General features: G+C 39.0%; 1 protein-coding gene across 7 annotated transcripts in view; it reads right to left on the reverse strand.

The window, feature by feature from the left end:
* Nucleotides 1-24320, reverse strand: part of SA1 (stromal antigen) — a 168688-nt gene that overhangs the window by 129784 nt on the left and 14584 nt on the right. For 5 of the 7 annotated variants that reach the window (XM_067156392.2, XM_067156397.2, XM_067156394.2 and 2 more), the window contains exons 2-3: nt 19754-19925; nt 14989-15248 (exon numbers count right to left, since the gene is read on the reverse strand). In XM_067156392.2, coding sequence (XP_067012493.1) covers nt 14989-15248; nt 19754-19923 — 430 coding nt within the window. In that variant the 5' untranslated portion in view covers nt 19924-19925. The remainder of the gene's footprint in view (nt 1-14988; nt 15249-19753; nt 19926-24320) is intronic. The other 2 variants (XM_067156395.2, XM_067156393.2) reach the window with 1 other exon arrangement.

Here is a 24320-nt window from a genome sequence, read left to right on the forward strand (position 1 = left end):
TCAGCACTTTTTTCGAAGTACGTAAAGAAAATTAATGTTAATATGTTACAGCATATGAATGCATTGTTCATGGCATCTTATCATATTGCAGAAAATAGCAGACCCTACACTGATTTTGAAGGTTTGGTTACATTGTTTTGCAAGTTGAATGTTACCGATTCAGAATTAACATGTTAATTTTAAGGACACTTCATCTAAAGCATTACTTTGTCAATTTTATATATTTTTCATCTAAATATTGTTATGTGGCTGAAGATGTTGATAATATACGAAACATGTACCACTTTTGACCATTAAAAGTTGCCTTAAGCAATCATTGTATCGACTAGGTGGAAAATAAATAAATACTTAATTGTGAATCTAGACCTATCTGTGTCGGTGCGACGAAAAGCAAATAGCAAAAAAAATAATTATATATATCAAACAGCAGTGTGATTTATGTAAATCTTATCTTCTGACAGATTCAGATCTTATATATGAATTACCTCCAGAAGTAAGATATCTGAATTTCCTAAATCGAAGGGGCTTAAAGTATCCATCAGACATGTCAATAGAACTTGGAATTGAGATGTACAAAGTATTTTGTGTGTTAGTGTCATATACATATAAGATGGTATTTCTAAATTCAGACAATCCTAAGTGTGTCACAAAATCCTTGGCTTTGGAGTCAATGCAGCTGGCAGATTCCCTAGTCATTTGTGACTGCGGGAAGAAATTGGAAAACCTGGCCGGACAGTGTATATATTTAGGTGAATATATTTTTTAATAACTTTTACAAAATTCACACCGACTTGTGTATTCAACAAAGTGCTTCAAAGAGAGCAGACCTACTCCATACTGGTGTAACTTCCTGTAAGAGGTCCAGGAAAGCTGCAGTGTTCATGGAGTGGAAACAGTGAGGTACAGAAATAATTGATGTTTGTAATAAATAGTAATGGTAATTGGCTGCATGTTTTCTGTCAGTGTGTATGATGTGAATGTTCCAGTTGACCAGAAAATGGATAAAATCGCAAGAATATGTCTCAAAGTGTTAGGCTGTACTCACGCAAACGAACGTATATACGTGAGAAGTAGAACGTTTCGGAGAAGAATATGCATTGTATGTCAGAATTAACAAATATTTGACGATAGGTTTTGGTTTCATAAGTTGTTAACAGTTCTTTAAGGAATTTAAACGAGTGTGTTATTCATGCGGTGCGTATGCGATCGCCTTCAAGTCCCCCCCAAAACGTGACGTCATCAGATGTACAGTACGGCCTGGACATTACGAAGGCAGTGCCACTGGATATATAAAGATTACAACGTGACCAGGAATGCAGTTTTCCAATCAACCTGAGCCGAGAAAAGGTTGTCTTACAAAATTGATAACAGCTTTTTTTCTTGGGAACATAAAATTCTTAAATTTATAAATAATGTATAAAACATTACATTGTATGTTGTGTTAAAATTTGGATTTGATTTGATAACGTGTTTTGAGAAATAATTTCTTAAAATTGACGTACGAGGTATGGTTGAAACACGTTTAAAGAACAGGCACTTCCTGCGTTTCATTTGCCATAAAAAAAATATGAAAGTACAAATTTAAAATTCCAAACGTTCGAAACTAACGTGAAATAAAACGAGGAAAATTATGGTGTAATTGGATTTTTATAGGCCTATTGGTTATATCAGAAACAACCTCAAAATTCGAATGAGCATAATAGTTTGGTCAACAGAAGTAATATAACTTTTTTTTCCTAACACTCTTCTAACCTATTATACATTGTTACCTATTCAGACTACTGGAAATGTGGGTTAGACAAATTTAAAATTACCGTGTGCATTTCGTACCTACTCCCCGATGTAAAGTCTTAAAAATCTACTACCGTACATAACACAGAAATTACAAATATTTATATCTGAATATCAACATAATTTACAAATCCGTAACGAAACAATCTTAAATTACTGTACTTTCTGCGACCTAGAAGTGGAATAATGATCGTAGTTCTCGTCCTTCTTTAAGCTGGGGCAGTATTAAGCCTTGCTTAATACCTATGATTTTAGTTCGTAAAAGGTTGATTCTCAACTCACAATCGCCTTTGTGAATGTGCCTGTCATTACAGAGTAGGATTGAAGTCATGTTATATTTTCGTATTAGTTTTAAATGTTAAATGTCACGGCATCTAAAGATCCACTAGTTCTGTATTTCATGACTGAATGGAGGCTAATCAGAATAACTAACAAGATTAACTCTAAAAATACTCGACTAACAGCACCTCACAACACTCAGGCCATTGAATCTGGGGCAGCACTGTCTATTATGGCTGTCGGTGACGTCAGGCGCTTCATTCAATGGCAGGGCAGCACTCCAGAATGGCCTATCTGACTTGTGAGTTACACTGGAAAGCCCCAGTGCAAAGAAACGCAACGACTGCGGAAGGCAGTTTTGTACTGGTACCGGTTGTGAAACTTAAAACGCCACTTGATCGGTGCTGGGGAAGAACGGAACAGCAGAGCGCCACTGCAACTGCAACTGTTATTTTCTCGCAACGGTTTCATTCGACAACGGTTGTGTTCCAGAAACGGTTGCAATGAAACGGTTGCGTTATATCTGTCCCAGCCCTACCTCAAACCAGCCCTCAGATTCAGGTAAAAACCCTTAACCTGGTCGGGAATCTAACCCGGGGCATTCGGGTAAGGGGCAGGCACGCCACCACTACACCGCAGGGCCGGCAGGAGGCTGAAAGTTTCATAAAAAATCCCGAATGTGCAATTTTAGCGAAGTGCGTACAGAAAATGAATGCTAATATGTTACAGCATATGAATGCATTGTTCATGGCATACTGCAAAAAAGAAAACAGACCCTACACTGATTTTGAAGGTTTGTTTGCATTGTTAAGCAAGTTGAATGTTACTGATTCAGAGAAGTATGTGAATGATACACAATGCAGAGAATTTATTTCATACATTGCCTCAGATCTTCGTGAAGATTTTATATGTGGCATTAAGGAAGGTTCATGTCAGTATCTTACTCTATGGATCAACAGATAAATCTGATGAGGAGGAGCTGATGCTTTACATTCTTTTCTTTTAAATAAGGTCACTTTCTATTCTGTCATTGGAGAATGCAACAAACAATAGCTATATGGAGGGTCTAGAAACAGAATTGCTTCAGTTAGGGCTTGGAGAACTCTTTACGGTACAAAACTAATAGGTATAGGGACTGATGGAGCACCATGTGTGATTGGTGTCCGTAATGGTATGGTTACAAAATATCTGAAAAAAATTGAGAACTTGGTAAAACGTTCACTGTGTAGCACATCAACTCCAACTCATTGTTCCTCACTCACTGAAAAATGTGAAACTTAAAAATCGTTGATCAAATTGATTCTATACTCAGGAAACTATATATGTTTTATTGACATTCGCCAAAACGACTTTGCGAAGTGAAGGAAATTTTGGAGTTGCTGGAATGTGTAATACCTAAATTGGAGTATACTTACACCAAATTAGTAGGGTAGCAAGCAAATTAAATGCTTTGCATGCAGTTGTCAAAGACTGGGAATGGCTAGTGGTGCATTTAGAGAATATTTCTGAAAGGAAAGGTGAAGATGGAATCACGGCTAAAGGTCTTCAAAAGAAGATCAAGGACTTCAAATTTGTCATCATAATTCACTTCTTGTATGACTTCTGAGTATATTCAAAAGACTTTCTACCCCCTGTGGATGGGGGACGCAGACAAATAATACACCCACGATATCCCCTGCCTGTCGTGAGAGGCGACTAAAAGGGGCGACCAAGGGATGATTGAATTAGAACCATGAAACTACTTTTGATTCGTACCATCATGCGGGGAACAACATGGGTTACCTGTACTTGCGAGTAATACCACTAAATTAGGTATGAAATAGGTTTGTGATTAGTAGCAGTAAAGAGACTGGCCTGGGGGTTTCCAGTACCCGTGCGTCGTAGCCATGTGAGCAACACCGCGGATCTGGGCAAAGCCTGTGAGTTGTACCGCTATATGAGCGGCACCGTGGGTCTGCGTTGCCTGTGATTAGTACCCACTATGTGAGGAACACCACGGGATAGTGCAGGTCCCTGTGGTTAGTACACCTAGGTGAGGAACATATCGGTTTGCGTTGGTTATGAGTTACAAATATGAGTGGCACCACTGTGTGAGAAACACAATAGTTCTGCGTTCCCTGTACAAAGTGCAATACTTGTGAGTAGTACCATCTTGTGTGGAACACTGTGAGTCTTCACTACTTTTGATTGGTACCCCAACATGACAAATACCATGGTTCTACTTTACTCGCGACATGTACCATTCTGTGGGGCCTTAGACGTGAATTTTGCACCCCTTTAGACATCAAGCACCATTGTGCTTTATAAGTGGTCCCTTTGTCAGTAATACTTATTTACGATCTTTTTTTTAAAGTCTGATCCACTGTTTTCTTTTGATGGGTTCATGTCCATCCATTCATTCTTCATGACATTTTTTATTTTATTTTGGTCAGTGGATGAATTTGAACTTGTTGTTATTTCATTTCGTACCATTACAAGCCGATGACCACGATGTTAGGCATCTTTAAATAACGAGCATCATCATCATCATCATCATCAAAAGACTTTCATTTGTATTTCTGAGGCATGTTCGGATTTTAAGTCAGATAAGAGTGCATGCAAATAATGCAATTAATTCATTGCAGCAACTTCACAACACCAAGGGCCCAGTGGCAGAAATGTTTTTCTCCTATAACACTTTCAGGAGTTTTCAGTGGAATACAGTTATCGGGTGTGTCGAATAAGAATTTCACGAGCAACAAGGAACATATTTTGGCAAGTGGGATTACCTTTCTGAATGACACATTTCTTCAAAATAAGGACATTCAAAGTGCCACTGGTGTTGACACATATTTCTGGCAATCACGAAAGCAACTGGAAAATTATGGCAATAGTGAAATACAGCTTCTTGCCATTCATTTTTCAAACCACCTTCAAATTGAGGAGAACAACGTAGAAGACGTAGTGAGCGAGTGGTACGAGTTCAAAGTAGTCGGGAAAAGTCTTCCACTGAATGATCTACTTGAAAAATCGCGGACTGTGAAAAGACGATTTCCGATTTTAAGAAAGCTCCTTTCACACCAGGCAAATGCTGGGGCTGTTCCTTAATTAAGGTCATGGCCGCTTCCTTCCCATTCCTGGGCCTATCCTATCGTCGCCATAAGACCTGTGTCAGTGCGACGTAAAACAAATAATAAATAGCTTAATATATAGTGGCAACAACTCCTGTATCGACTCATCATGTGAGCGAGGGTTCAGCACAATGAATATGATTAACCCTTTCGCTTTCAAGCTCTCAGCTGATGGATGTGTGAAAACTGACAGCCATATTTAGCACATTATGCATACACTTCTTTTAAAATTGCTTTGAAGGCACACCAATGAAGATATCAACATGAAAGTTGGAAAACTTATAGAATATACATCACTTAGTATCACTGCATGTAAGTCATTTCCCTAAACCAAAAGCGTTTAATGTTAAAAAATAATAAATATAGAAGCAAAGTTATAAATTTCAGATTTTGAAAGTTTGGAAGTAATTCTAGGAAATAGTATTCACAATCCGAGTTTGTTATTCATGTCAGTAGGAAGACTATATTATCGTTTACTATCATGGTAAATATCACGATTCAATGTCCATTACATCCAAGGATAGATTAAAATGTTTAAAGTGATGTAACACTGAAAAATGTCAGCCATTTTTGCATAAAACACACATTTCTTAAATCTAATATAAAAGACTCACCAATGAAGATATTACCGATTCGGACAGAGAAACATCACCATCACTTGAATAATTGTCATGATATTCAGTGATATCATCGTCAGCTAAATGAACACTCTTCGCCATGTCGCATGCGATAAATAACTAGGCCTAACCTAAATGAACTATACCTTACACTTCACTATGCACCTAATTACCTAAGAAAACTATTTCAATAATGAACTAACAAGTAAAATAAATATATTGCCTACGATACAGCCTAATTTCACTATATAATCACGAATGAAAACAGAGAGAAATGAACGCAAGTTTGCCGCCAACCACGATGTAAACAAGACACGGAACTCCAGTGAGCACATGTTTTAGACCTCGAGAATAACGATAAATACGGTTAGCCGTAAGTTCGCGCGGAGTATAACGTGAGATAAAACTGTACTCTTCTTATTCCGTGCAAAAAAAATGTTATTTGGCGCGTAAATAATGAAATAATTATAATAAAGGCGGGTAACGACGGATCGTTACCCTGACAGTTTTCGCAGGACCCGTGGGTACCGATAGATCGTTACCTTGAAAGCCAAAGGGTTAAACACAAACTGCGAACCAAGCTTGCCGAGAAAAACTTATGTGATCTCATGATAATAATCTCTGAATGAACCATCTTTAAAGGACTTTGATGCAACAAAATGTATTGATCATTGGTGTTTTGGTGGGAAATCAAACAGGCAAGTGTAGTGTAATTTTAAAAGACGCTGACCTTGAAGGTGAATGGTGATTATTTGGGTTAGTAACTCTTAAAAAATAAATTTCCATTCTTATATGAACTGAGACTATACTACGTAAGGTCATATTTCAAAAACAATACGTAGCTTTATCCTAATCTAACCTGTGGTTGTCATAATGTATATTTGCAAAAAATATGCTGGCTCCTGATAAAAAGAGGCTGGCTACTGAATTATTTCTATTTTCTTCTACCCTTGTTTATAATGCAGACGAGACTGCATTATTCTACAAATTAATGCCGAACAAAACTCTTGAATTCAAGGGAAATAAATGTTTAGGGGGCAAAAAGCTCAAAAGAACGGATGACGGCTCTTTTGTACACCAACTCCACAGGGACGGATAAAATGAAGCCTCTCATAATTGGGAAGTTTGGGAAGCCAAGGCACTTCAAGGGAGTACAACATCTGCGCTGTGAATATAGGCACAACAAGTCCTGGATGACATCAGTGATCTTCGACAAGTGGTGGTTGTGCCTGAAACGTCGGATGAAGGTCGAACAGAGGCGAATTTTTCTCATCTTAAGACAATTGCTCCTCTCACAACTGTGTACATCACCATTTGGACCATGTGAAAGTTTAATTTTTGCCTCCAAATATCTCAGTTCTGCAGCCACTGGATCAGGGGCTAAGTCACGTGAAGCGGCATAATCGAGCTCGTGTGGTCCAACGTATGCTATGTAACACTGCCTCAGAGAGAGACATTAATGTCAACTTATTGGAAGCAATGCAGATGTTCAGTGCTGCATAGAGATCACTGAAAGAATAGAGAGTTAGGAACTGCTTTAGAAAAGCTGGAGTAGGTTATGAAGAAGACCACATCGCAGAAAGTGAGGAGCTGGATGGAGAAACAGAGGAGAACTGGAAGCATTTGTGTGAAAAGTTGTATGTGCCAACAAGTATAAATTTTACTGATTATGACAACATGGACTGTGATGTGTTAGTGGAAAAGGAAATCACTGAAGAAGAGATTGTGGCAGATATTATAAGTGATAGGAATCTGATGAGGTGGAAGAGGAAGATGTGTCTCAAAGTGTTCAAAAGAATTTGACTCTTGTGCAGGCAACAAACATGGCAGGATTTTCTTCTGTCACAAAGTGATGTGCCAGAATCTGTTATATTCAAGTCCAGTGGTTGCTGACTACCTCGAATATTTGTTTGTGTCTGGAAATGTTCACAAGAAAATCACAGACTTTTTCAAAAAATAATGTCAAGGAGATAATGTACTGGTTCAGGGTAAAATTTGAGATGCTGGAAACTTCTTGTAAGTACCTGTACTTTATATCATTACTTCATGTAAATATATGTATCCTAATTTTCCTTTCATTCAATAAATACAGTATTAGGGCTTTTTTATGTGTAAATTCAGGTTAAAATAATGTAGATTCTTCAACAGGTTTAGCAATGGGCAAGTTCTTAAGAATTTACATTTCAGTATAACAAAATTTCACTATAACAAATTAATTTCTGAGGTCACCAAAATTTTGTTACCGAGCTCGATACCTGCAGTCGCTTAAGTGCGGCCAGTATCCAGCATTCGGGAGATAGTAGGTTCGAACCCCACTTCCGCCAGCCCTGAAAATGGTTCTCCGTGGTTTTTCCGTTTTCACACCAGGCAAATGCTGGGGCTGTACCTTAATTAAGGCCATGGCCGCTTCCTTCCCATTCCTAGCCCTTCCCTGTCCCACGTCGCCATAAGACCTATCTGTGTCGGTGCGACGTAAAGCAACTAGCAAAAAAAAAAAATGTTATACTGGTATTTTACTGTATCTTGAAAATTACCTGGCAGGACAAATACACGAATATCAGCGTTCCGGAGGTAGCTCAAAGTACGAGCATAGAGGCAATTCTAGCCCAACATCAGCTACGGTGGTTTGGGCACATAGTTCGAATGCCCAATCATCGCATCCCAAAACAAGAACTTCGCTCTGAATTAAGTAAGATACACAGCTGCATTGAAGGCGAGAGAAAGAGGTATAAGGACTGCATCAAAACCACCCTGAAGAAACGTAGTGTCAATACTGAGAATTGGGAAGTGTACGCTCTGGAATGATTAGCCTGGAGAAACACCATCTGTCAAGGAGTAGCAGTTTTTGAAGAATGGAGAAGTCCCATTGCAACAGAAGAGCACACTTGGAGAAAACATAGGAATGTCCAGAGAAGAAATGGCCAACTTCCAGCAGGCTCAACATGTTTGTCACCACTGTGACAGAGAATGTAACTCACTGATTGGACTGATCAGCCTCTGAAGACACATCAGTAGGAAGACTATCATACTCGCCTGTGAGTGACTGCCAATGATAATGATTATTGATCTCATAAGCTGTTTTCCAAAAAAGGCTGAACAAATTTCAATATTACAACTTCAGTATCACCAACACCTAATTACAATGAGCAATCCCCACATTTTACAAGCATAGAATCTGAAGGTCCTTTGGCCTCAACCACGTTGGAGTTCAGTTCAAAAGAAGAGCAGCTACAGTAAGGTCAATGGGTTTCTATCGGTGCTGAGTGTGTCTCTCTCCTGAGTCAACTTTTTAAACTGTTTGGATGCCTTATACTTAACAGAATGACTTCTCTTGTAGACAGTAAAATGATTAATCAACAGGCTGGCTTCAGACCAGGACGATCGTGCACAGACCAAATGCTGAATTTTAATCACTACATTCAGGATGGATTTCAGAAGGGTCATGTAAATGGCGCTGTTATTGTCGACCTGACTGCTGCTTATACTGCAATCAAACACAGACTTCAGAAGATTCAAAGTGGTCCTTCAAGGTAAAGAAAGTTGCTGGAGGAAGCAGAAAAATGGTCTTCCACAGGGTAGTGTCCTAGCACCAATTCTTTACACTAACAATCAACCTATTGGAATGAATACCAGGCATTTCCTATTTGCTGACGATCGTGGTGCTGGAACTCAGCCCAGATCATTTTGGGAAATAGAATTCCGGCTGCACAACTGCCACAATGAATTGTCCAAGTATTACAGAGACAACTACCTTAAGCAGAATCCTAGGAAAACACAGGTTGAACTTTTCCATCTATGTTATCATGCTGCAAATCACAGACTTAATATCAGTTGAGAACAAAAGCAACTTGAGTTCACTCCTGTTGTTAAATAGCTTGAAATTCAGCTTAATTAATCTCTTAGTTTTAGAACACAGTGTCATTCTGTAAGCATTAAAGTCAGAGCCAGGAATAGTTTACTATGCATGTTATCAGGGTGAAGCTGGGGAGCACATCCAGCAACTGTACGAACTACAGACTTGGCACATTCTTTCTCTACAGTTGAGTATGCTTGTCCTGTGTGAATCAAATCTGTCCAATCCAAAGAATCAGATATTGCTTTGAACGATACATGCCATGAAATTTCAGGCTGCCTCAAAGCAACAAATACCGAAAAGTTATACCACACTTGTGGCACAGCTTCACCTTCAACCCAACAGCAAGTAGCAGCTGAAACTGACTAACTCAAACAAAAGGCGGAAAACAGTAATAATCTCTGTGGTCGTGAAATAGCACTAAAGCGTCTCAGATCATGAAAAGCGTGCTGTTAGATATTTCCCGCCGTTTTGTCAGTAACGCTCATGATGTCGGAGCAACAGGCGCACCCCTCCACTGCACAACGCATAATTATAAAATTTCTTGCTTGTGAAGGAGTTACAGCAGTGGAAACTTGCCAGATTGACTGCACAGTTCGGTGATCAAACATGTGAAGGATGCATGTGTTTGCCTGGCATAAAAAGTTCAAGGAAGGACGAGAACGTGTGAAAAATCAGCAACATGATCGTCGTCCTCAGACCAGCATTACAGACAAAAACATTTATGTGGATAAAGACATTATTGACATTGATCGATAGAAGACAGTATGATGGGTCCCTCGCCTTTTAACCGAAAATCTGAAGTTGTGTGTTCCAGATGGGTCCCTCGCCTTTTGACCGAAAATCTGAAGTTGAGACGTTTGGAGGTCTGTCAGAGGCTTACAACAAGGTTTGCAGAAGGTGATGCATTTTTGAGTCGGATCGTCACCTGCGACGAAACAAGGGTCCACCACTACACTCCCGAATCCAAACAAGCCAGTATGGAGTGGTGGTGGAAAATGGGAGGCAGCACGAGTGAAAGCCCAGACTCGACCATCAGCTGGCAAGGTTCTTGCAACCGTTTTTTTTTCGATCGGCGAGGCATTTTGCCGATTGATTTTTTGCCTGAGCGACGCACAATCAATGCTGCTTACTACTGCGAGCTGTTGAACAGGGCGAAGGTTGCATATTGCTGCAAAAGACTAAACCAACTGATTCAACAGGTCACCCTCCTCCACAACAATGCATGACCCTATACTACAGCTCTGTCTCCAAGCTACAAGAAATGCACTGGACCACACTTGATCATCCTCCTTACAGCCCGGACTTATCGCCCTGCAATTTCAATTTGTTTGGACCACTTAAAGTAGTTCTAGGAGGGTAACGATATGAAGATGACGAGAGTGTGGAAGACTTCGTGCGCAACTGGCTGGTGACAAGACCCTGTTCCTTTTACAATGAGGGCATCAAAAAGCTGCCCATACACTGGGACAAATGCATTTCCAAAGCAGGAAACTATGTGGAAAAATAAATTGTAATTGCCTTGTGTATTTCAATAAATGAATTTAAATAAAAAAGAAAATCCCATTTATATTTGATCCCCCCTCGTACTTTGCAATCTTGGCCTGTCTGGAAGACCCTCCACAGGATAAGAACTGGAATGTCTAGAACCAAGGCTATACTCAAAAGATGGGATTATACACAGAATGCTGATTACAAATGTGGTGCAATTCAAGATCTTGAGTGTCTATTTCACTGTCCAAACTGGCCTGTGGAAACTTCATTACAGTCAGTGATAAAGCTATTGTGGCTGCATCATACTGGAGTTTTAAACATTTGAGGATATTTGGATACGATCATCATCATATCATCAGTGCTGAGCAATGCCCGAAAAACACAAACGTGTATTGTTACCGACACAGCAGAAGCTGGAAATAATGCATAAACTAGAACAAGGACGTTCTACACAGCACTTGTGGTCTTTGACTTCTGGCATGGGGGAAACAATCCAAGATACTTCAGGATTTAATAATATAGTTAGTTTTGTGAGCAGCTATTATTCATCCAGGGATTTATCAAAGCAGAAAACAATTAAAAGGAAAATACCTGCAGATGCAAAACTGGATAAAGCCAAGCAGAAATTATTTCTATAGAGCCAAACAGAAGGCATGTAAGAATCTAGCATAATATGCACCAAAAGACCCCCCTTTTTTTTTTTTTTTTTTTTCCAAATCTTGGGGATTAAAGAAAAATTTAATGCCTTATCTGGCTGGCTAGGGAGATTTAAACCACCATTAGATACTGTCATTTAGCTCCATTTAACTTCATGTCACAAACTGCTCCAATATCTATGTTACCTCATTTGTGGATTATACACAGTTTTCCTACCCCAGTTACTGCTGATAATCAAGAATCTACTGTACAATCATATCTAGAACTGAACAAACGACAAAAGCAAGCAATACGTGCAACAACTAGTTTCCTTTCCAAAATATCACATAAGCATCATTCCATGCAAAAACTTAAAACCAACATCTAGAACAAAAATCTCCTGTCTGCTCTGCTTTTGAATACTACACATTATATACTAAGCTGAAGCATTTTCCCCACTTCTAGGCCCACAGAATGCATCTAAAAGCATGCCTACTCTCTGCTGGGTTTCTCATGAGGATCCCAGCAAATCAGTTGGTTAATGGTTAATGTAACAAGAGCATATGCAGCTGCAGCCTTTGAACTCTGTTCTTGTATCAAAGTGGCTGCTGCATTTGATGATCCTTTATAGCAAAACTATGAGCAGAATGAACAGCTCATTACTTTCCAAAGCCATTACTGTATCAATGTTTCTTGTAAACTGTTTGCTTTTGCAATGAGTGCCATAGAAATTATCCTCATGAGACAAAGTAAAACCTGCTGTAAGTTGCGGGGCAGCTTCGTTCTTGGAGGCCCTGGCGCAGAAGGTCCAAATGGGGCCCAACACAACTTACCAGTTCTCTTCCGCCCACATTGGACTTCATTTTTCTACATTGTTGCCTGTTCTCCAGCGTGACCTGCTCTGTACCGACTGCTGGATCTTCACGGCTGCTCTTCATGGCACCATAGTCGCTGACGTAGTTGGTCTACGAACTACCATATTCTAGATTCTTCAATGCCAGCTACCTGCCCCTCATTTATCTTACGCCTCAATCAATATAAATATGACACACTTACCTCCTTCAGTTTGTGTCCAGTAACTGTTGCTTGAGGATGAGAGGTATCAGACCAAATCTTTTTTGGAGCTGGTTCTTTCTGATTTTATGACAGTCTGCTTTGCAGTAAGAGAAAGAGAGAGTAACTCATTATTTTAGATCTTTTTGGAAGGGAGAATGGAAAATTTGGCTTGACAACTTGTGGTCCTTCAGACTCTGTTTCTCATCTGTCATTCATGTATGACGAGTGTTAAGATTGTTGTGTTTCACATCAAGTAAAAAGCATACCTATTGGACTTCGGTTATAGCAGCACAGCGAAGTGCATTTTTGACCACCAATCCAGTGAACTTAACTATTTCTACCTTTCATTCCATGTGAGATTATGGTTTCCCAAGTGTTTTAATTTGAACAATCTCCAAGAATGCTTCGTGTGAATTCTATGAGGCCTAAACCCTTATCATCTTCCTTTAAATTTTGTGTGGTAATGTGTAGTGAAAATTACGATGTTCGTTTCGGCTCTCAAACTGTTAAGTGGTTTCTACATAGTAATGTTACTTTCAAGCTTACATGTGTGACATTCTTACGTCATGATTCCTCCTTTTGTTTTGTTTTTCTTACCCTGTCTTTACCTTTCCCACAGTTTACCTCTTTCTTGGTTCTTATTTAAGCTTGATCTTTCCTGATTTAAGGCTTAATAATGTTAAAGATGTATTTTCCTCTTGGAATCAAGTTAGGATATTGTGTGGTTGAGAGGAAAGATTTGTACCATTCTTCCGAATCTCTTATCTTGCATTCACTCCTTGAATGTTAGGGAAAACTGTTTCATACCACTTGCAATATTTCTAAAGTGCAATCAACAAAAAAACCTACTGTAATTCTCTTATCACTGTATTTCAATATTGCACTATTTTCTTTTCTTAACTTTATCTGTGTGAAGTCATATGAACAGTGAAAAAAGTATTTATATACCTTTATACTGATTCATGTCATTGCTCAAATTTATTCTAATCTGTGATTAGATGTCAACTAAGTCCATGTATTAAATAAATATTATTTCTGGACTAAAACCAGCCTCCCCTCCCCCCCCCCCCCCCCCCGCCACACACACATACACACACGCGCGCGCGCGCGTCTTTAACAAAAAGCCAAGCTTTAAGCCAGTTTCATTGGATTTCATCAAGGCAAAGCATATGAAAGAATGCTGCTGACAGTGAGCATAGAAATGCTTTGAGGAATGTGGATGTCTGTTGAGCGAATCACAACCACATTATTCACGGCCCCTTACTTGCTGGACTCAGGGATTGTCGCGCTGTGCTATGGTGGACGGAAGAGAAGTTACCGGCCCACCACCGACAGTTTCTGGAGTTAGTCACATTGTGGCATGGTGGTGTTACATATGTACTGTACTTCTGGAGTACAGGTCTCCATGTATTTGACATCTTGAAGCAGTCTTCCCTGTTAAAGCTATTTGGACACACAATATCTCTGCAGCTTCCCTCACAAATCAACCTTGTATTTGAATTCACAAGGCTTTACTGTATTTATATTTTATGACAAGAACCAGAGCTATTATTCTGGAGCACATTGCAGTCAAACATAATGAATTACAATTTAGCCTCCAGTCATTAAACAGAGTATACTAACTTCATGATAAATTTTTGATCACAGCCCACGTTTTCACATTAGATAGCAAAATATTCACCACAATTACCTTACATATTATGAGATGCTGCCAGGCCTACATCAACCCAAATTTTAATAAAACTTTACAATTAATAATAATAATAATAATAATAATAATAATAATAATATCAACAACAACAACAACAACAACACAGTACAACCTGTAAGTAAACAAGTGCTACCAGTGATTTAATCTAGAAGAAAATAATAGAAAAAAAATTGATGGCGACACTAGTGTATTTGCTATTCAAAGAATACACAACAGTTGCTCACATCATTGTAAGGGAATTGGTTAATGAGTCAGGATTAGTCTTCATAGATTTTACTACTTTGGTTGCAGAAGCATTCATGCTCCAGCACACAAACCTCAGGAAAAACTAGCTTTAGCAACATGCAAACGTGCAAAAATTAAATTCATGCACATTCCAAGGTGTTAAAAGAGTTACCAAAACCCACCTAGCTAAACAAAAATCTACGAGATAGGGATTACCTGCACCTCTAACACGAGAGCGCGTCATTCTCCTGGACATGCCAGCTGGGGTAGGAGGCTGCTCATATTGAATGGTCTGTTCATAAGCCACAGCAGCCTGTTGTTGTTGCTGTTGTTGCTGCTGTTGCTGTTGAAGCTCATACTGCTGCTGTTCATACAATTGCTGTTGCTGTTGTTGCTGCTGTTGTTGCTCATAATGGGTTGACTGATACTGAGCAGTAGCAGAATCTCCATACTGTTCTGTTGCATACATCTCAGACCTGAATATGGGAAGAAAAGGGCTGTTATTCCTTTACAGGAGCTTGGAGGAGAACAGTTAACAGATGATGATGATGTGATGATGATGATAATAATAAAAATAAGGCAGTTACCGTATAGTCCTGAATACCACCCGCCACCAAATAAGACCCGCAACCTATATAATTTTTTTCGAATATACCACAAATATAAATTCAAACAGCTTACAATTCATAAAATCATCACAAAAATCATAAATAAAATCGGACCAATACTCAGATCATTCACAATTCACCGTCGTCATCTGAAGTTTCACCATAGGAACTTTCATACGAGATTCTATAATCATTAATATATACTTCAATTATATCAAATTGTATTATATATTTTCACGCCAAGAAGCATTTGCAGGCTTGATCATTGAACTATTCACCAAGATTCATTAGCTTTTAGAAGCACAATGCCCGACATTACGTATGTTGTGTTGCTCTTCAAGAAATTTCATCTTAACTCATTTAAGTGACTTTTCTTCGACTTCTATGTAATTTTAGGACTTTAAATTGATTAAATTGCATTATAACTTCACGCCTAGCAGTATTCGCAGGCTTGTTCACTGAACTATTTGGAAGCGTTTTCCTTTTCAGAACCACATATGGAGGGAGTTTGGTTCAATACGCTAATACACAGTACCGGACATACGTAAGTTACGCTGCTCTTCAAGAACTTGCACCTTGCTTCATTTAAATGACTAATCTTCGACTTCTTCTGGATTTTAGGATCTTACATCATGCAGTGCTAATCCCTATAGTGTTATAGTGCTTCTTGAACAGCTTTTAGTGAAAGACTTATCCTTTACTTATTGTTTTCCTACGCATTGTTTTATATTTTTATTTAATCAGCTGATGATGACCCAGAATAGTGGTCGAAACCGGTACCGCTTTTAATCAAATAAGAATGTAACATTACATTTCTTATTTTCCTTGTATTGAATAGATTGAACCAATTTATTTCTTGTTTTCAATTTAATTTTAATAGGAACTTTCGTCGCAGGCATCTTTCCACAAATAGTTGTCCTCACTACCGTCCACTGAATTTGAAATTCCATATTTCTTAAAGCTTTTGGGCACTAGATCGTTGGGAATGCGCACCCATGCGGTCTTTATCCAGCTGTATATTAGTCTCACTTCAGGCCTCTACACTCATCCGTCCGGTTGGTGTTAATGCGTGATCACCATCAGACATCCAACCGGTGTACAACTGTTTCATTGCAGTTTTGAAAGGCTGGTTCAGGCACACATCCAATGGCTGTAGAATAGAAGTGAGTCCTCCAGGAATTATCACGATCGGTTTTTCCTTTAATCATCATATCTTTTAAGGCGTCAGTTGTATGTCCTCGGTAACTGTCAACACAAGCAACTTTCGTTTTTGTAACAAAGCTCCCGGGCGGCATTGCCAAACACACTTCACCCAGTCCTCAACTAACACACTGTCTATCCAGCCTGACTTATGTGTTCTAACAATAACACCGGACGGCAAAGTTTCCTTTCGGAAGTGTTTTCCTTTGCAGAACCACATATGGAGGGAGTTTGGTTCAATCCGCTAATATGCACATTACTGTGCATCGTTGCTTTTCGTTACCACCTGTTCTGATGGTTACACTTTTGAACAGATTGAACCAATTTATTTCTTGTTTTCAATTTAATTTTAACAGGAACTTTCGTCGCTTCGTATCCACTGTATTTTCCTACGGCATTTCAAAATAGACAGGTGTCTGGTCAGCATTCCCAATTTGCGACAGCAAATAAGAATTTTGCTTCCTCAGTGAATGTGACGCTGAAAGGCTGTTAATTTTTCTTCATACACCCCAGAGAGACGTTGTGAGACAGACGTACGTCTCCGAATGCACAATCCCTTTCTCCGATAAAAGTTTCGGATCCATCCGTGGCATACAGTAAAACCCTGCGTTTTGAGTTCTTTTGAGATCTCTAGTGCTTTCAATTGACACATTTCACTACAAACACAATATCCTAACTCTCATTTTTCTATCACAAATTGCTGTGAGCTTGCATGGGAGATAATAGGTGCGAATCCCACTATCGGCAGCCCTGAAGATGGTTTCCCGTGGTTTCCCATTTTCACACCAGGCAAATGCTGGGGCTGTACCTTAATTAAGGCCACGGCCGCTTCCTTCCAACTCCTAGGCCTTTCCTCTCCCATCGTCGCCATAAGACCTATCTGTGTCGGTGCGACGTAAAACCCCTAGCAAAAAACTATCACAGATTTGTGGAGTCGTTCTTCAATTTCCGGAAACACTGCACTCCACCCGCGGAACGCTCTGCGATTACCGTTACTTTTTAGAAGTTTTCCCTTCTTCCGCCAATCACGAATGCACGATTCATCAATATCATACTTTCTGCCAACGGCATGATTTCCATATATTTCAGCTTCGCTTATAACTTCAAGTTTCTCACGCACAGTAAACGACCGCAGACGCCGTTTTGAATCCATCGCTTATTATTGAGAGAGCACTTTCACGAGACAGAAACGGAACTCGAATGTGAGCAAAGTAGACTTCTGTAACCAACAGTCTCAACTCTCGCAAAGTACAATATCCCAGCGAGATCAGCTATTCGCGCACCCAGCATACCAGCAACACTTGTGAAACAAATGACGATTGAGCATCCACAGCAGCGGCTTTCATATTTACCCATATTCTTTGATTTACCGTATTTCATTACCTTACATTTCGCGTTTACATGCCACTGTAACGTATTGAGAAAAAATCGATCTTGTTTCCTAGAATGCAACTAAAACACAATAAGACCTCAATGCCCGTTTACATGTGGTATACTGAGTACGGTAACCCTATTAAAATCTATTTCAATACTCCATGTAAACATAGTAAATATTTATGAGAATGAACGGCTTGAATACAACCCGCACCCAAGATTTAGAACCAATATTTTGGGGGAAAAAAAAGTGCGGATAGTATTCGGGATTATACGGTATCTTAACTGCTCTCAGCTTGCAGGGAGATCAGATAGATAACCACTCTGGATTCCCAGGATTCCAAGAAGGCTCCAACGAAGCTGAGAACATAATATATTATATTATATCCCTAGTGCGTACATTCAGAGGTCTACGTGATAAAAGAACCGCTTCTTTTCAGCTTGATCCACAAGTTCATTTCCCACAATCCCAACACGGCTTGAAAGCCATGCGAAAGTCATTTTGGTGCCACAATTGCAGAACCAGGCTAGAAGGTCACGAATATGCTGCCAGTATTTGAGCTTGCCACACCTGCCCTAGTTCCCCCACACAGGGCTAATAATTCCATTATTTGATCCCTTAAAACAACAACTGCCATTGCCAGTTCATATACAATGCTTCAGATATTGTATGGAAACATACATAACGTTTTCTCACCTTCCTAGGCTACGCGGTAAGCATTCGGGGAACACTAATGTACAGTATGTTTGCTCTGCCACTCAACTCCATTACCACACTCGGGAAATGACCCGAAGTTTTTAAAAGCCCTTCCAAAGTTCTGGTCTCAGAGCAACTCATAATGGATCAGTCAAGGAACTGTGGCAATGGCTACTTAAATAGTCCCCACACTAAGAAAATTGATGAGCATCTCAACAGCACCTTGAGGATTTCCGGCACAATGAAGTCTGCACAAGCTCAGTAGCTTCTTGTTCTGTCTCACTGATCCATCACATTTCCACTCACTTCGCACTCTCTTTCCCACCGAACAAGTTTATCGTGTAGTTAGGGTCGTGCAGGTGTGAGCATGCATTCCAGAAATAGTGGGTTTGAACCCCATTGTTGTTAGCCCTGGCGATAATTATCTGAGATTTCCCGTTTTCACACCAGGCAAATGCCAGGGCTGTACCTTAATTAAGGCCACGGTCGCTTCCTTCCCACTGCTACCCCTTTCCTATCCCATCGTCACCCTAAGACCTATCTGTGTCAGTGTGACAAAGTAAATTTTAAAAAAAAATTCACACTCTGGTCACAGAATACCACGAGATAGAGGAAAATCCACAATTACTTAATCATAGATACATTGCTGAGTACAGTCCACCACGATGAAATCAAGGAACCCACCCTTATGCACATCTCAAGAGATTGAGAGCAGAGAACTTCACTCTCATTAAACAGTTCATGGTATGCCTTCCATCCTGAATTCAATCTACTCAGAAGGCTGTGGACTAGGCTCAAAAGAATGTGGACCGGTCGTGAATCTGCTGATGTGCTCAACAAATAGAGTAAGTTGTCATTTCCCGAGTGTGATTATCGAGCTGAGTGGCAGAGCAAACATACTGTACACAAGTGTTCCCCGAATGCTTACCGCGTAGCCTAAGAAGGTGAGAAAACGTTTATGTACCACATAAACTTACAATTCCTGTATAACAATCACGAGAAAAGTAACTATCCTTTACATTAAGCTTCAATTTACAGGTTAGGTGGACTCAAGCAACTCAAAAGATGCAGTTTAGTGAAAGTTAAATTACAAACAACTTACCCTGTGTGAAGAGGTGTTTCAGGATGGTTACTATATGGAGTACTGTACGGAGTGTAAGGCTCCTGTACTTCAGACCCACTGTCCATGGGAGTCATCGGAGTCATCGGATTCTCATACTCGGGAGGGGGGTCATCCATACGGATACGTTTTCCTCCACGTCGCTGCATCATGTCTGTAACAGAGAAACAGATATCTGAATGACATACGATGTCAGCTCCACTGCAGATGAAAGCCAATCTATAAAACTTATTCTTGCTTATATTTACTCCCTATAAGTGTGCAAGTTTTCATCTTGAAATAAGGGAAGAATGATTATAAATTCAGAAGACATTATAAATAATAAATACTAGCATGTCGTGTGCGGCTCCATTTGAACTAATGATTACAAAAGCTCCAAATTTTCTGTTGTTATCTTGTTAAAATATAATGTACAGACTTCAGAATTGTACGTCACAGGGTCAAATGGAAATAATGAAAGTAGAAATGTTCTAATAGAGAGAAGATCAAAACAAACTGAGGCAATGAACTGTGACAAGACAGTATAAAACTCCTATTCATATATGAATGTGTACCACGCTGAGCTAGTCATTCTTGGGTAGGCGAGAACGTAAGTAATCAGATGCGCCGCATTTTATTTTCATTCATTCTTCTTTTGTATTACAAGATACTTTAAAAACTTGCCTACTTTTAACGTTAATAATAGCCGTCATTCTCATTCTAGGGCCCTCCACTGCACATTCTACATACGATATTACGATCAGATATTCCGCCTAATTTCTTAACAAGAATTGTCAACATCATCACGCCAATAAGATGATCTCAATATCTTTTTACTGGAATCCTCACTCATGTTTATCACATGTTTTTCGATCGTCTTTATTCTACTGGAACTGAACATTGTGCTCCTTATCATCAAGTTTTTACCGACACATCGGAATACTGTATGTCAATACAGCACCATCAAGTCAAGAAGGACTGTAATACCAATTTATTGAATCATCTCATGTGTACAATTTTTTAATTTCACTTTTAACAGTAGTCAAGTGTTATGCTCAGAACATTCCAGCAAATTCTTCACCATTTTAACTGACGCATTTGGCAGTCCGAATTATTTTAATGTGTGTTTTTGTGCTTGTCCTTCGTACTTGATCTTAAAACTTTTCGGCTGATGATGTCTACAAGATAGATGAAACATGTTCCGTTATTTTTTAAAAAAATGTTATTTAAATAACTAAATAATAAAACTTTTAGTATTGTAAAGGTGGAACATTTGACCATACCTTTAAAGTATACGTACGACAATACGGGCTTCATTTTATGCAATATATGAATGTGTACAATGAATTAATTCCTTCCATTACTGGTGTTATTCACAATCATTATGGTGATAAGGGTATGGAAATGAGGATCCAGTAACCGTATGTATCTTGGCAGATTAACACTGTTTATGAGTTAAAATATTTAAACAGAATCTCTGTCTTATAAATAGTGAAAGGTGCTATCCAGTCATTATCGTGATAAGAGTATAGAAATGTGGATCCAGTAACCATAAGAATATCTGGGTAAATAATGCTGCTTATGTTTTTTAAAGTATTTTCGGTGCTATTCATAATCATTATGCTGATAAAAGAGTATGGAAATATGGATCCATTAGCCCTATCTCAGCAGAAGAAAGCTGGTTAGAAATCGGCCTTGTAAACAGTGAGAGCACTTTGGTGCTATTCACAATAATCATGCTGATAAGAATATATGAGGCGGTCCGTTCCAAAACTCGTCTTATCCATTTTTTAAAAAAATGAGTTAGAGGTAGCATTGCCTTCTTGGTGATGTTTGTGATAGTCCTAACACAAAATTAAGCACCAAAACGCACCTTTTCCCATAGAAATCTGTCACCAAACTTAGGCTATTGTTCCATAACTCGCCTTATCCACGGCGCTTGTCGTTCCAAAACTCGCCATATACAATCAACCAATAGGAATTGATAATTTCAGCACGTGACTCACGCTACAATTTACCCGCGTTTTATGCCAGTCTTTCCCCTCTTTGACTTGTTCTTGAACTGTGTTAGTCTTTCATGCAGTTTTGTGCTGTGAATAGTGTATTAAGATGACCGAAAATATTGCTCTTGTTGTGGAAGGTATATAAAACTTGCTAATACAGAACAGTTTCACATTCAGGTCTGCCAAAAGACATTCTTGAATGTATTGCATGTCAGGAAAGATCGGGTTCAGAGGATTGCCAGAAATTCCTTCACGACAGGGAAACTTCCAACAGAAAAGAGGGGAGGAGCTAGGATCAAACCAGAGTACACTGAAAAGAAGCACTCCGTGAAACGTTTCATTGAAAGTTTGCAGTGTTGTGAAAGTCACTACTGCCGCGGAAAGTCACCGGTCAGACAGTATCTACCTGGAAATTTAAGCATCGCTAGGCTTTACAAAATGTATAACAACAAATCGCCTGAAGAACTCAGGGTGAAGCGGTGGTTCTTCCGTGAAATTTTTACGCGTTGCTACAACATAGGATTCGGAACACCAGTTACTGACGCTTGCTCAAAGTGCATAGAGTTCAAGGAGAAAATTAAACTTGAAAGTTCGAACGTAGCACTGAAGAATGATTTAATCTTGGAACTTCTAACTAAGGGCTGCAGTTTTTTTCAGAATGCTCCAAGAATAAAGGGATAGCATGGCAATATTTTCATTTGACTGCCAAAAGAATCTTGTGAATCCAAAAGTTCCAGATCAGATTGCCTATTACAGTCGCCAATTGTACACCTATAATTTTACCATTGTGAGGGGTACCTCAAATGCCAAGTTGACAAAGGAGAATGTTTTTACATACACATGGATGGAGCATGAATTCAACAAGGGGTCTAATGAAACGACATCTGCAGTTTACCATCGATTATCACAAACTGATTTGTCAAACTTCACTACTATACGAATTTGTGCGAGAACCGCAAATCTACAATGATTGCAATGTGCTCATATTTCTTGACACACACACAGCTCCGCCTAATATAGAAAGTGTTGAATTGGTCTTTCCTATGACAGGCCACTCATTTCTGCCCTCTGACAGGGTATTTACTCAAGTCGAGAGAGAGAGATATGAAAATGCTCTATAATCTGTAATCCAGCAGAATATGAAGACATCTTTAGCAAACATGCTGAAGTCTTCAAGTTTGGCAGAGACTCCTCGGTGAACAATTGGAAAATGGTTTCTGAAAATATGATGAAAATGCCTGCATCTTGGCACTGTGAATTTTCTTCAGTGAAACGATTTGTTATTAGCAAAGACTCGCTGGGAAATGCCACCCTTAGAGGAGAACCTCCTTACAACTCAGACATCGGTTTAGGAAAATCGGTAATGAAAAAGGGAAAACGCCTGACGAGATATGCTAATGCCACCTGAATTATTGCCAGGAGTAAACTTGAATCCCGCCAAAGTAAAGGACGTAAAACGTTTGCTTGAAAAGCATTTTAGAATGGATTGGGATAGGAATGTATTGCTTTCTTTTTATAAGAATCTGTTCACCTCAATTTCTGTAGACGAAAACAATCTTGTTGTAGAAACAGAAGTTCTTTATGATGGACCTCAAGAGGAGGGAACAGATTTGAGAGTTTGATTAACAACAAAGTGATGTTTTATTGTTCAAGTTACTTCTATTGCGAGTGCAATGTAGCCTATAAAGGAAGAATTCTCTCCAAATACTATGGATAGGATGTAAATATGATAAATCACACTGCTGTGTTTAATTTATTTGTGAATATCATTATACTGTTAGCAAAAAGGTACACGAGTGTAGTGGTGAGTTATATTCCAACATTATATTCTCAATCCTTTCATTTTTCTTATTTAAAAATAAGTTGTGTGAGGTAATATATTTTGAATTTTTTTGGGTGCTCCAAAACTCGTCTTATCCAAAATACAAATGTAATTTATTGACGTTCTACTAATTATATTTATAATTCTTCAGTAAGACGACCCTATGACATTGGACTTGAACGCGCCGTAATACATTTAAACAAGTGAGACTTATATTACAAAAATTACAGGTTTTTCGCTTTTCCTGAAAAATCACTTATGATGGATAAGACGAGTTTTGGAACGGACCGCCTCATATGGAAATGTGGTTCCAGAAACAATATGGATCTCGGCCTTGCATACACTCAAACACACGCTTACTTCCAACTGTACTGTATTCTACTGCAGAATCCTTGAGCTTATGTTACCATGGTTATGGCTGGTCATTTCCTCATCCAATTCCTATAGCGCGGTACCAAATTTTCAAAAACTGTTCATTTAAGGGCCTTAAAACATGTTTTCGATGTCCCATAGGGACATACCGTACTGAGTATTGTTCTTCACATTGCGAGGCTTAAAATAAGCTTTGTCCCGCCCTTGTACAACAAATTCAATATTTTGCCTATTGAGACCTGTGTAGAATCTCTAGGATGTGGAATGTGTTTGTAGAATATTTTATTCGTAAACCTATCCTTTAAGGAAGACTTACTGTGTGAAGTGGAGTGTTGTGCTAAAATATTTTATTCATATTCCATTTAGCTACCTA

Source organism: Anabrus simplex, chromosome 12 (genome assembly GCF_040414725.1).
Source record: "Anabrus simplex isolate iqAnaSimp1 chromosome 12, ASM4041472v1, whole genome shotgun sequence".
Classification (NCBI taxonomy): Eukaryota; Metazoa; Arthropoda; class Insecta; order Orthoptera; family Tettigoniidae; genus Anabrus; species Anabrus simplex.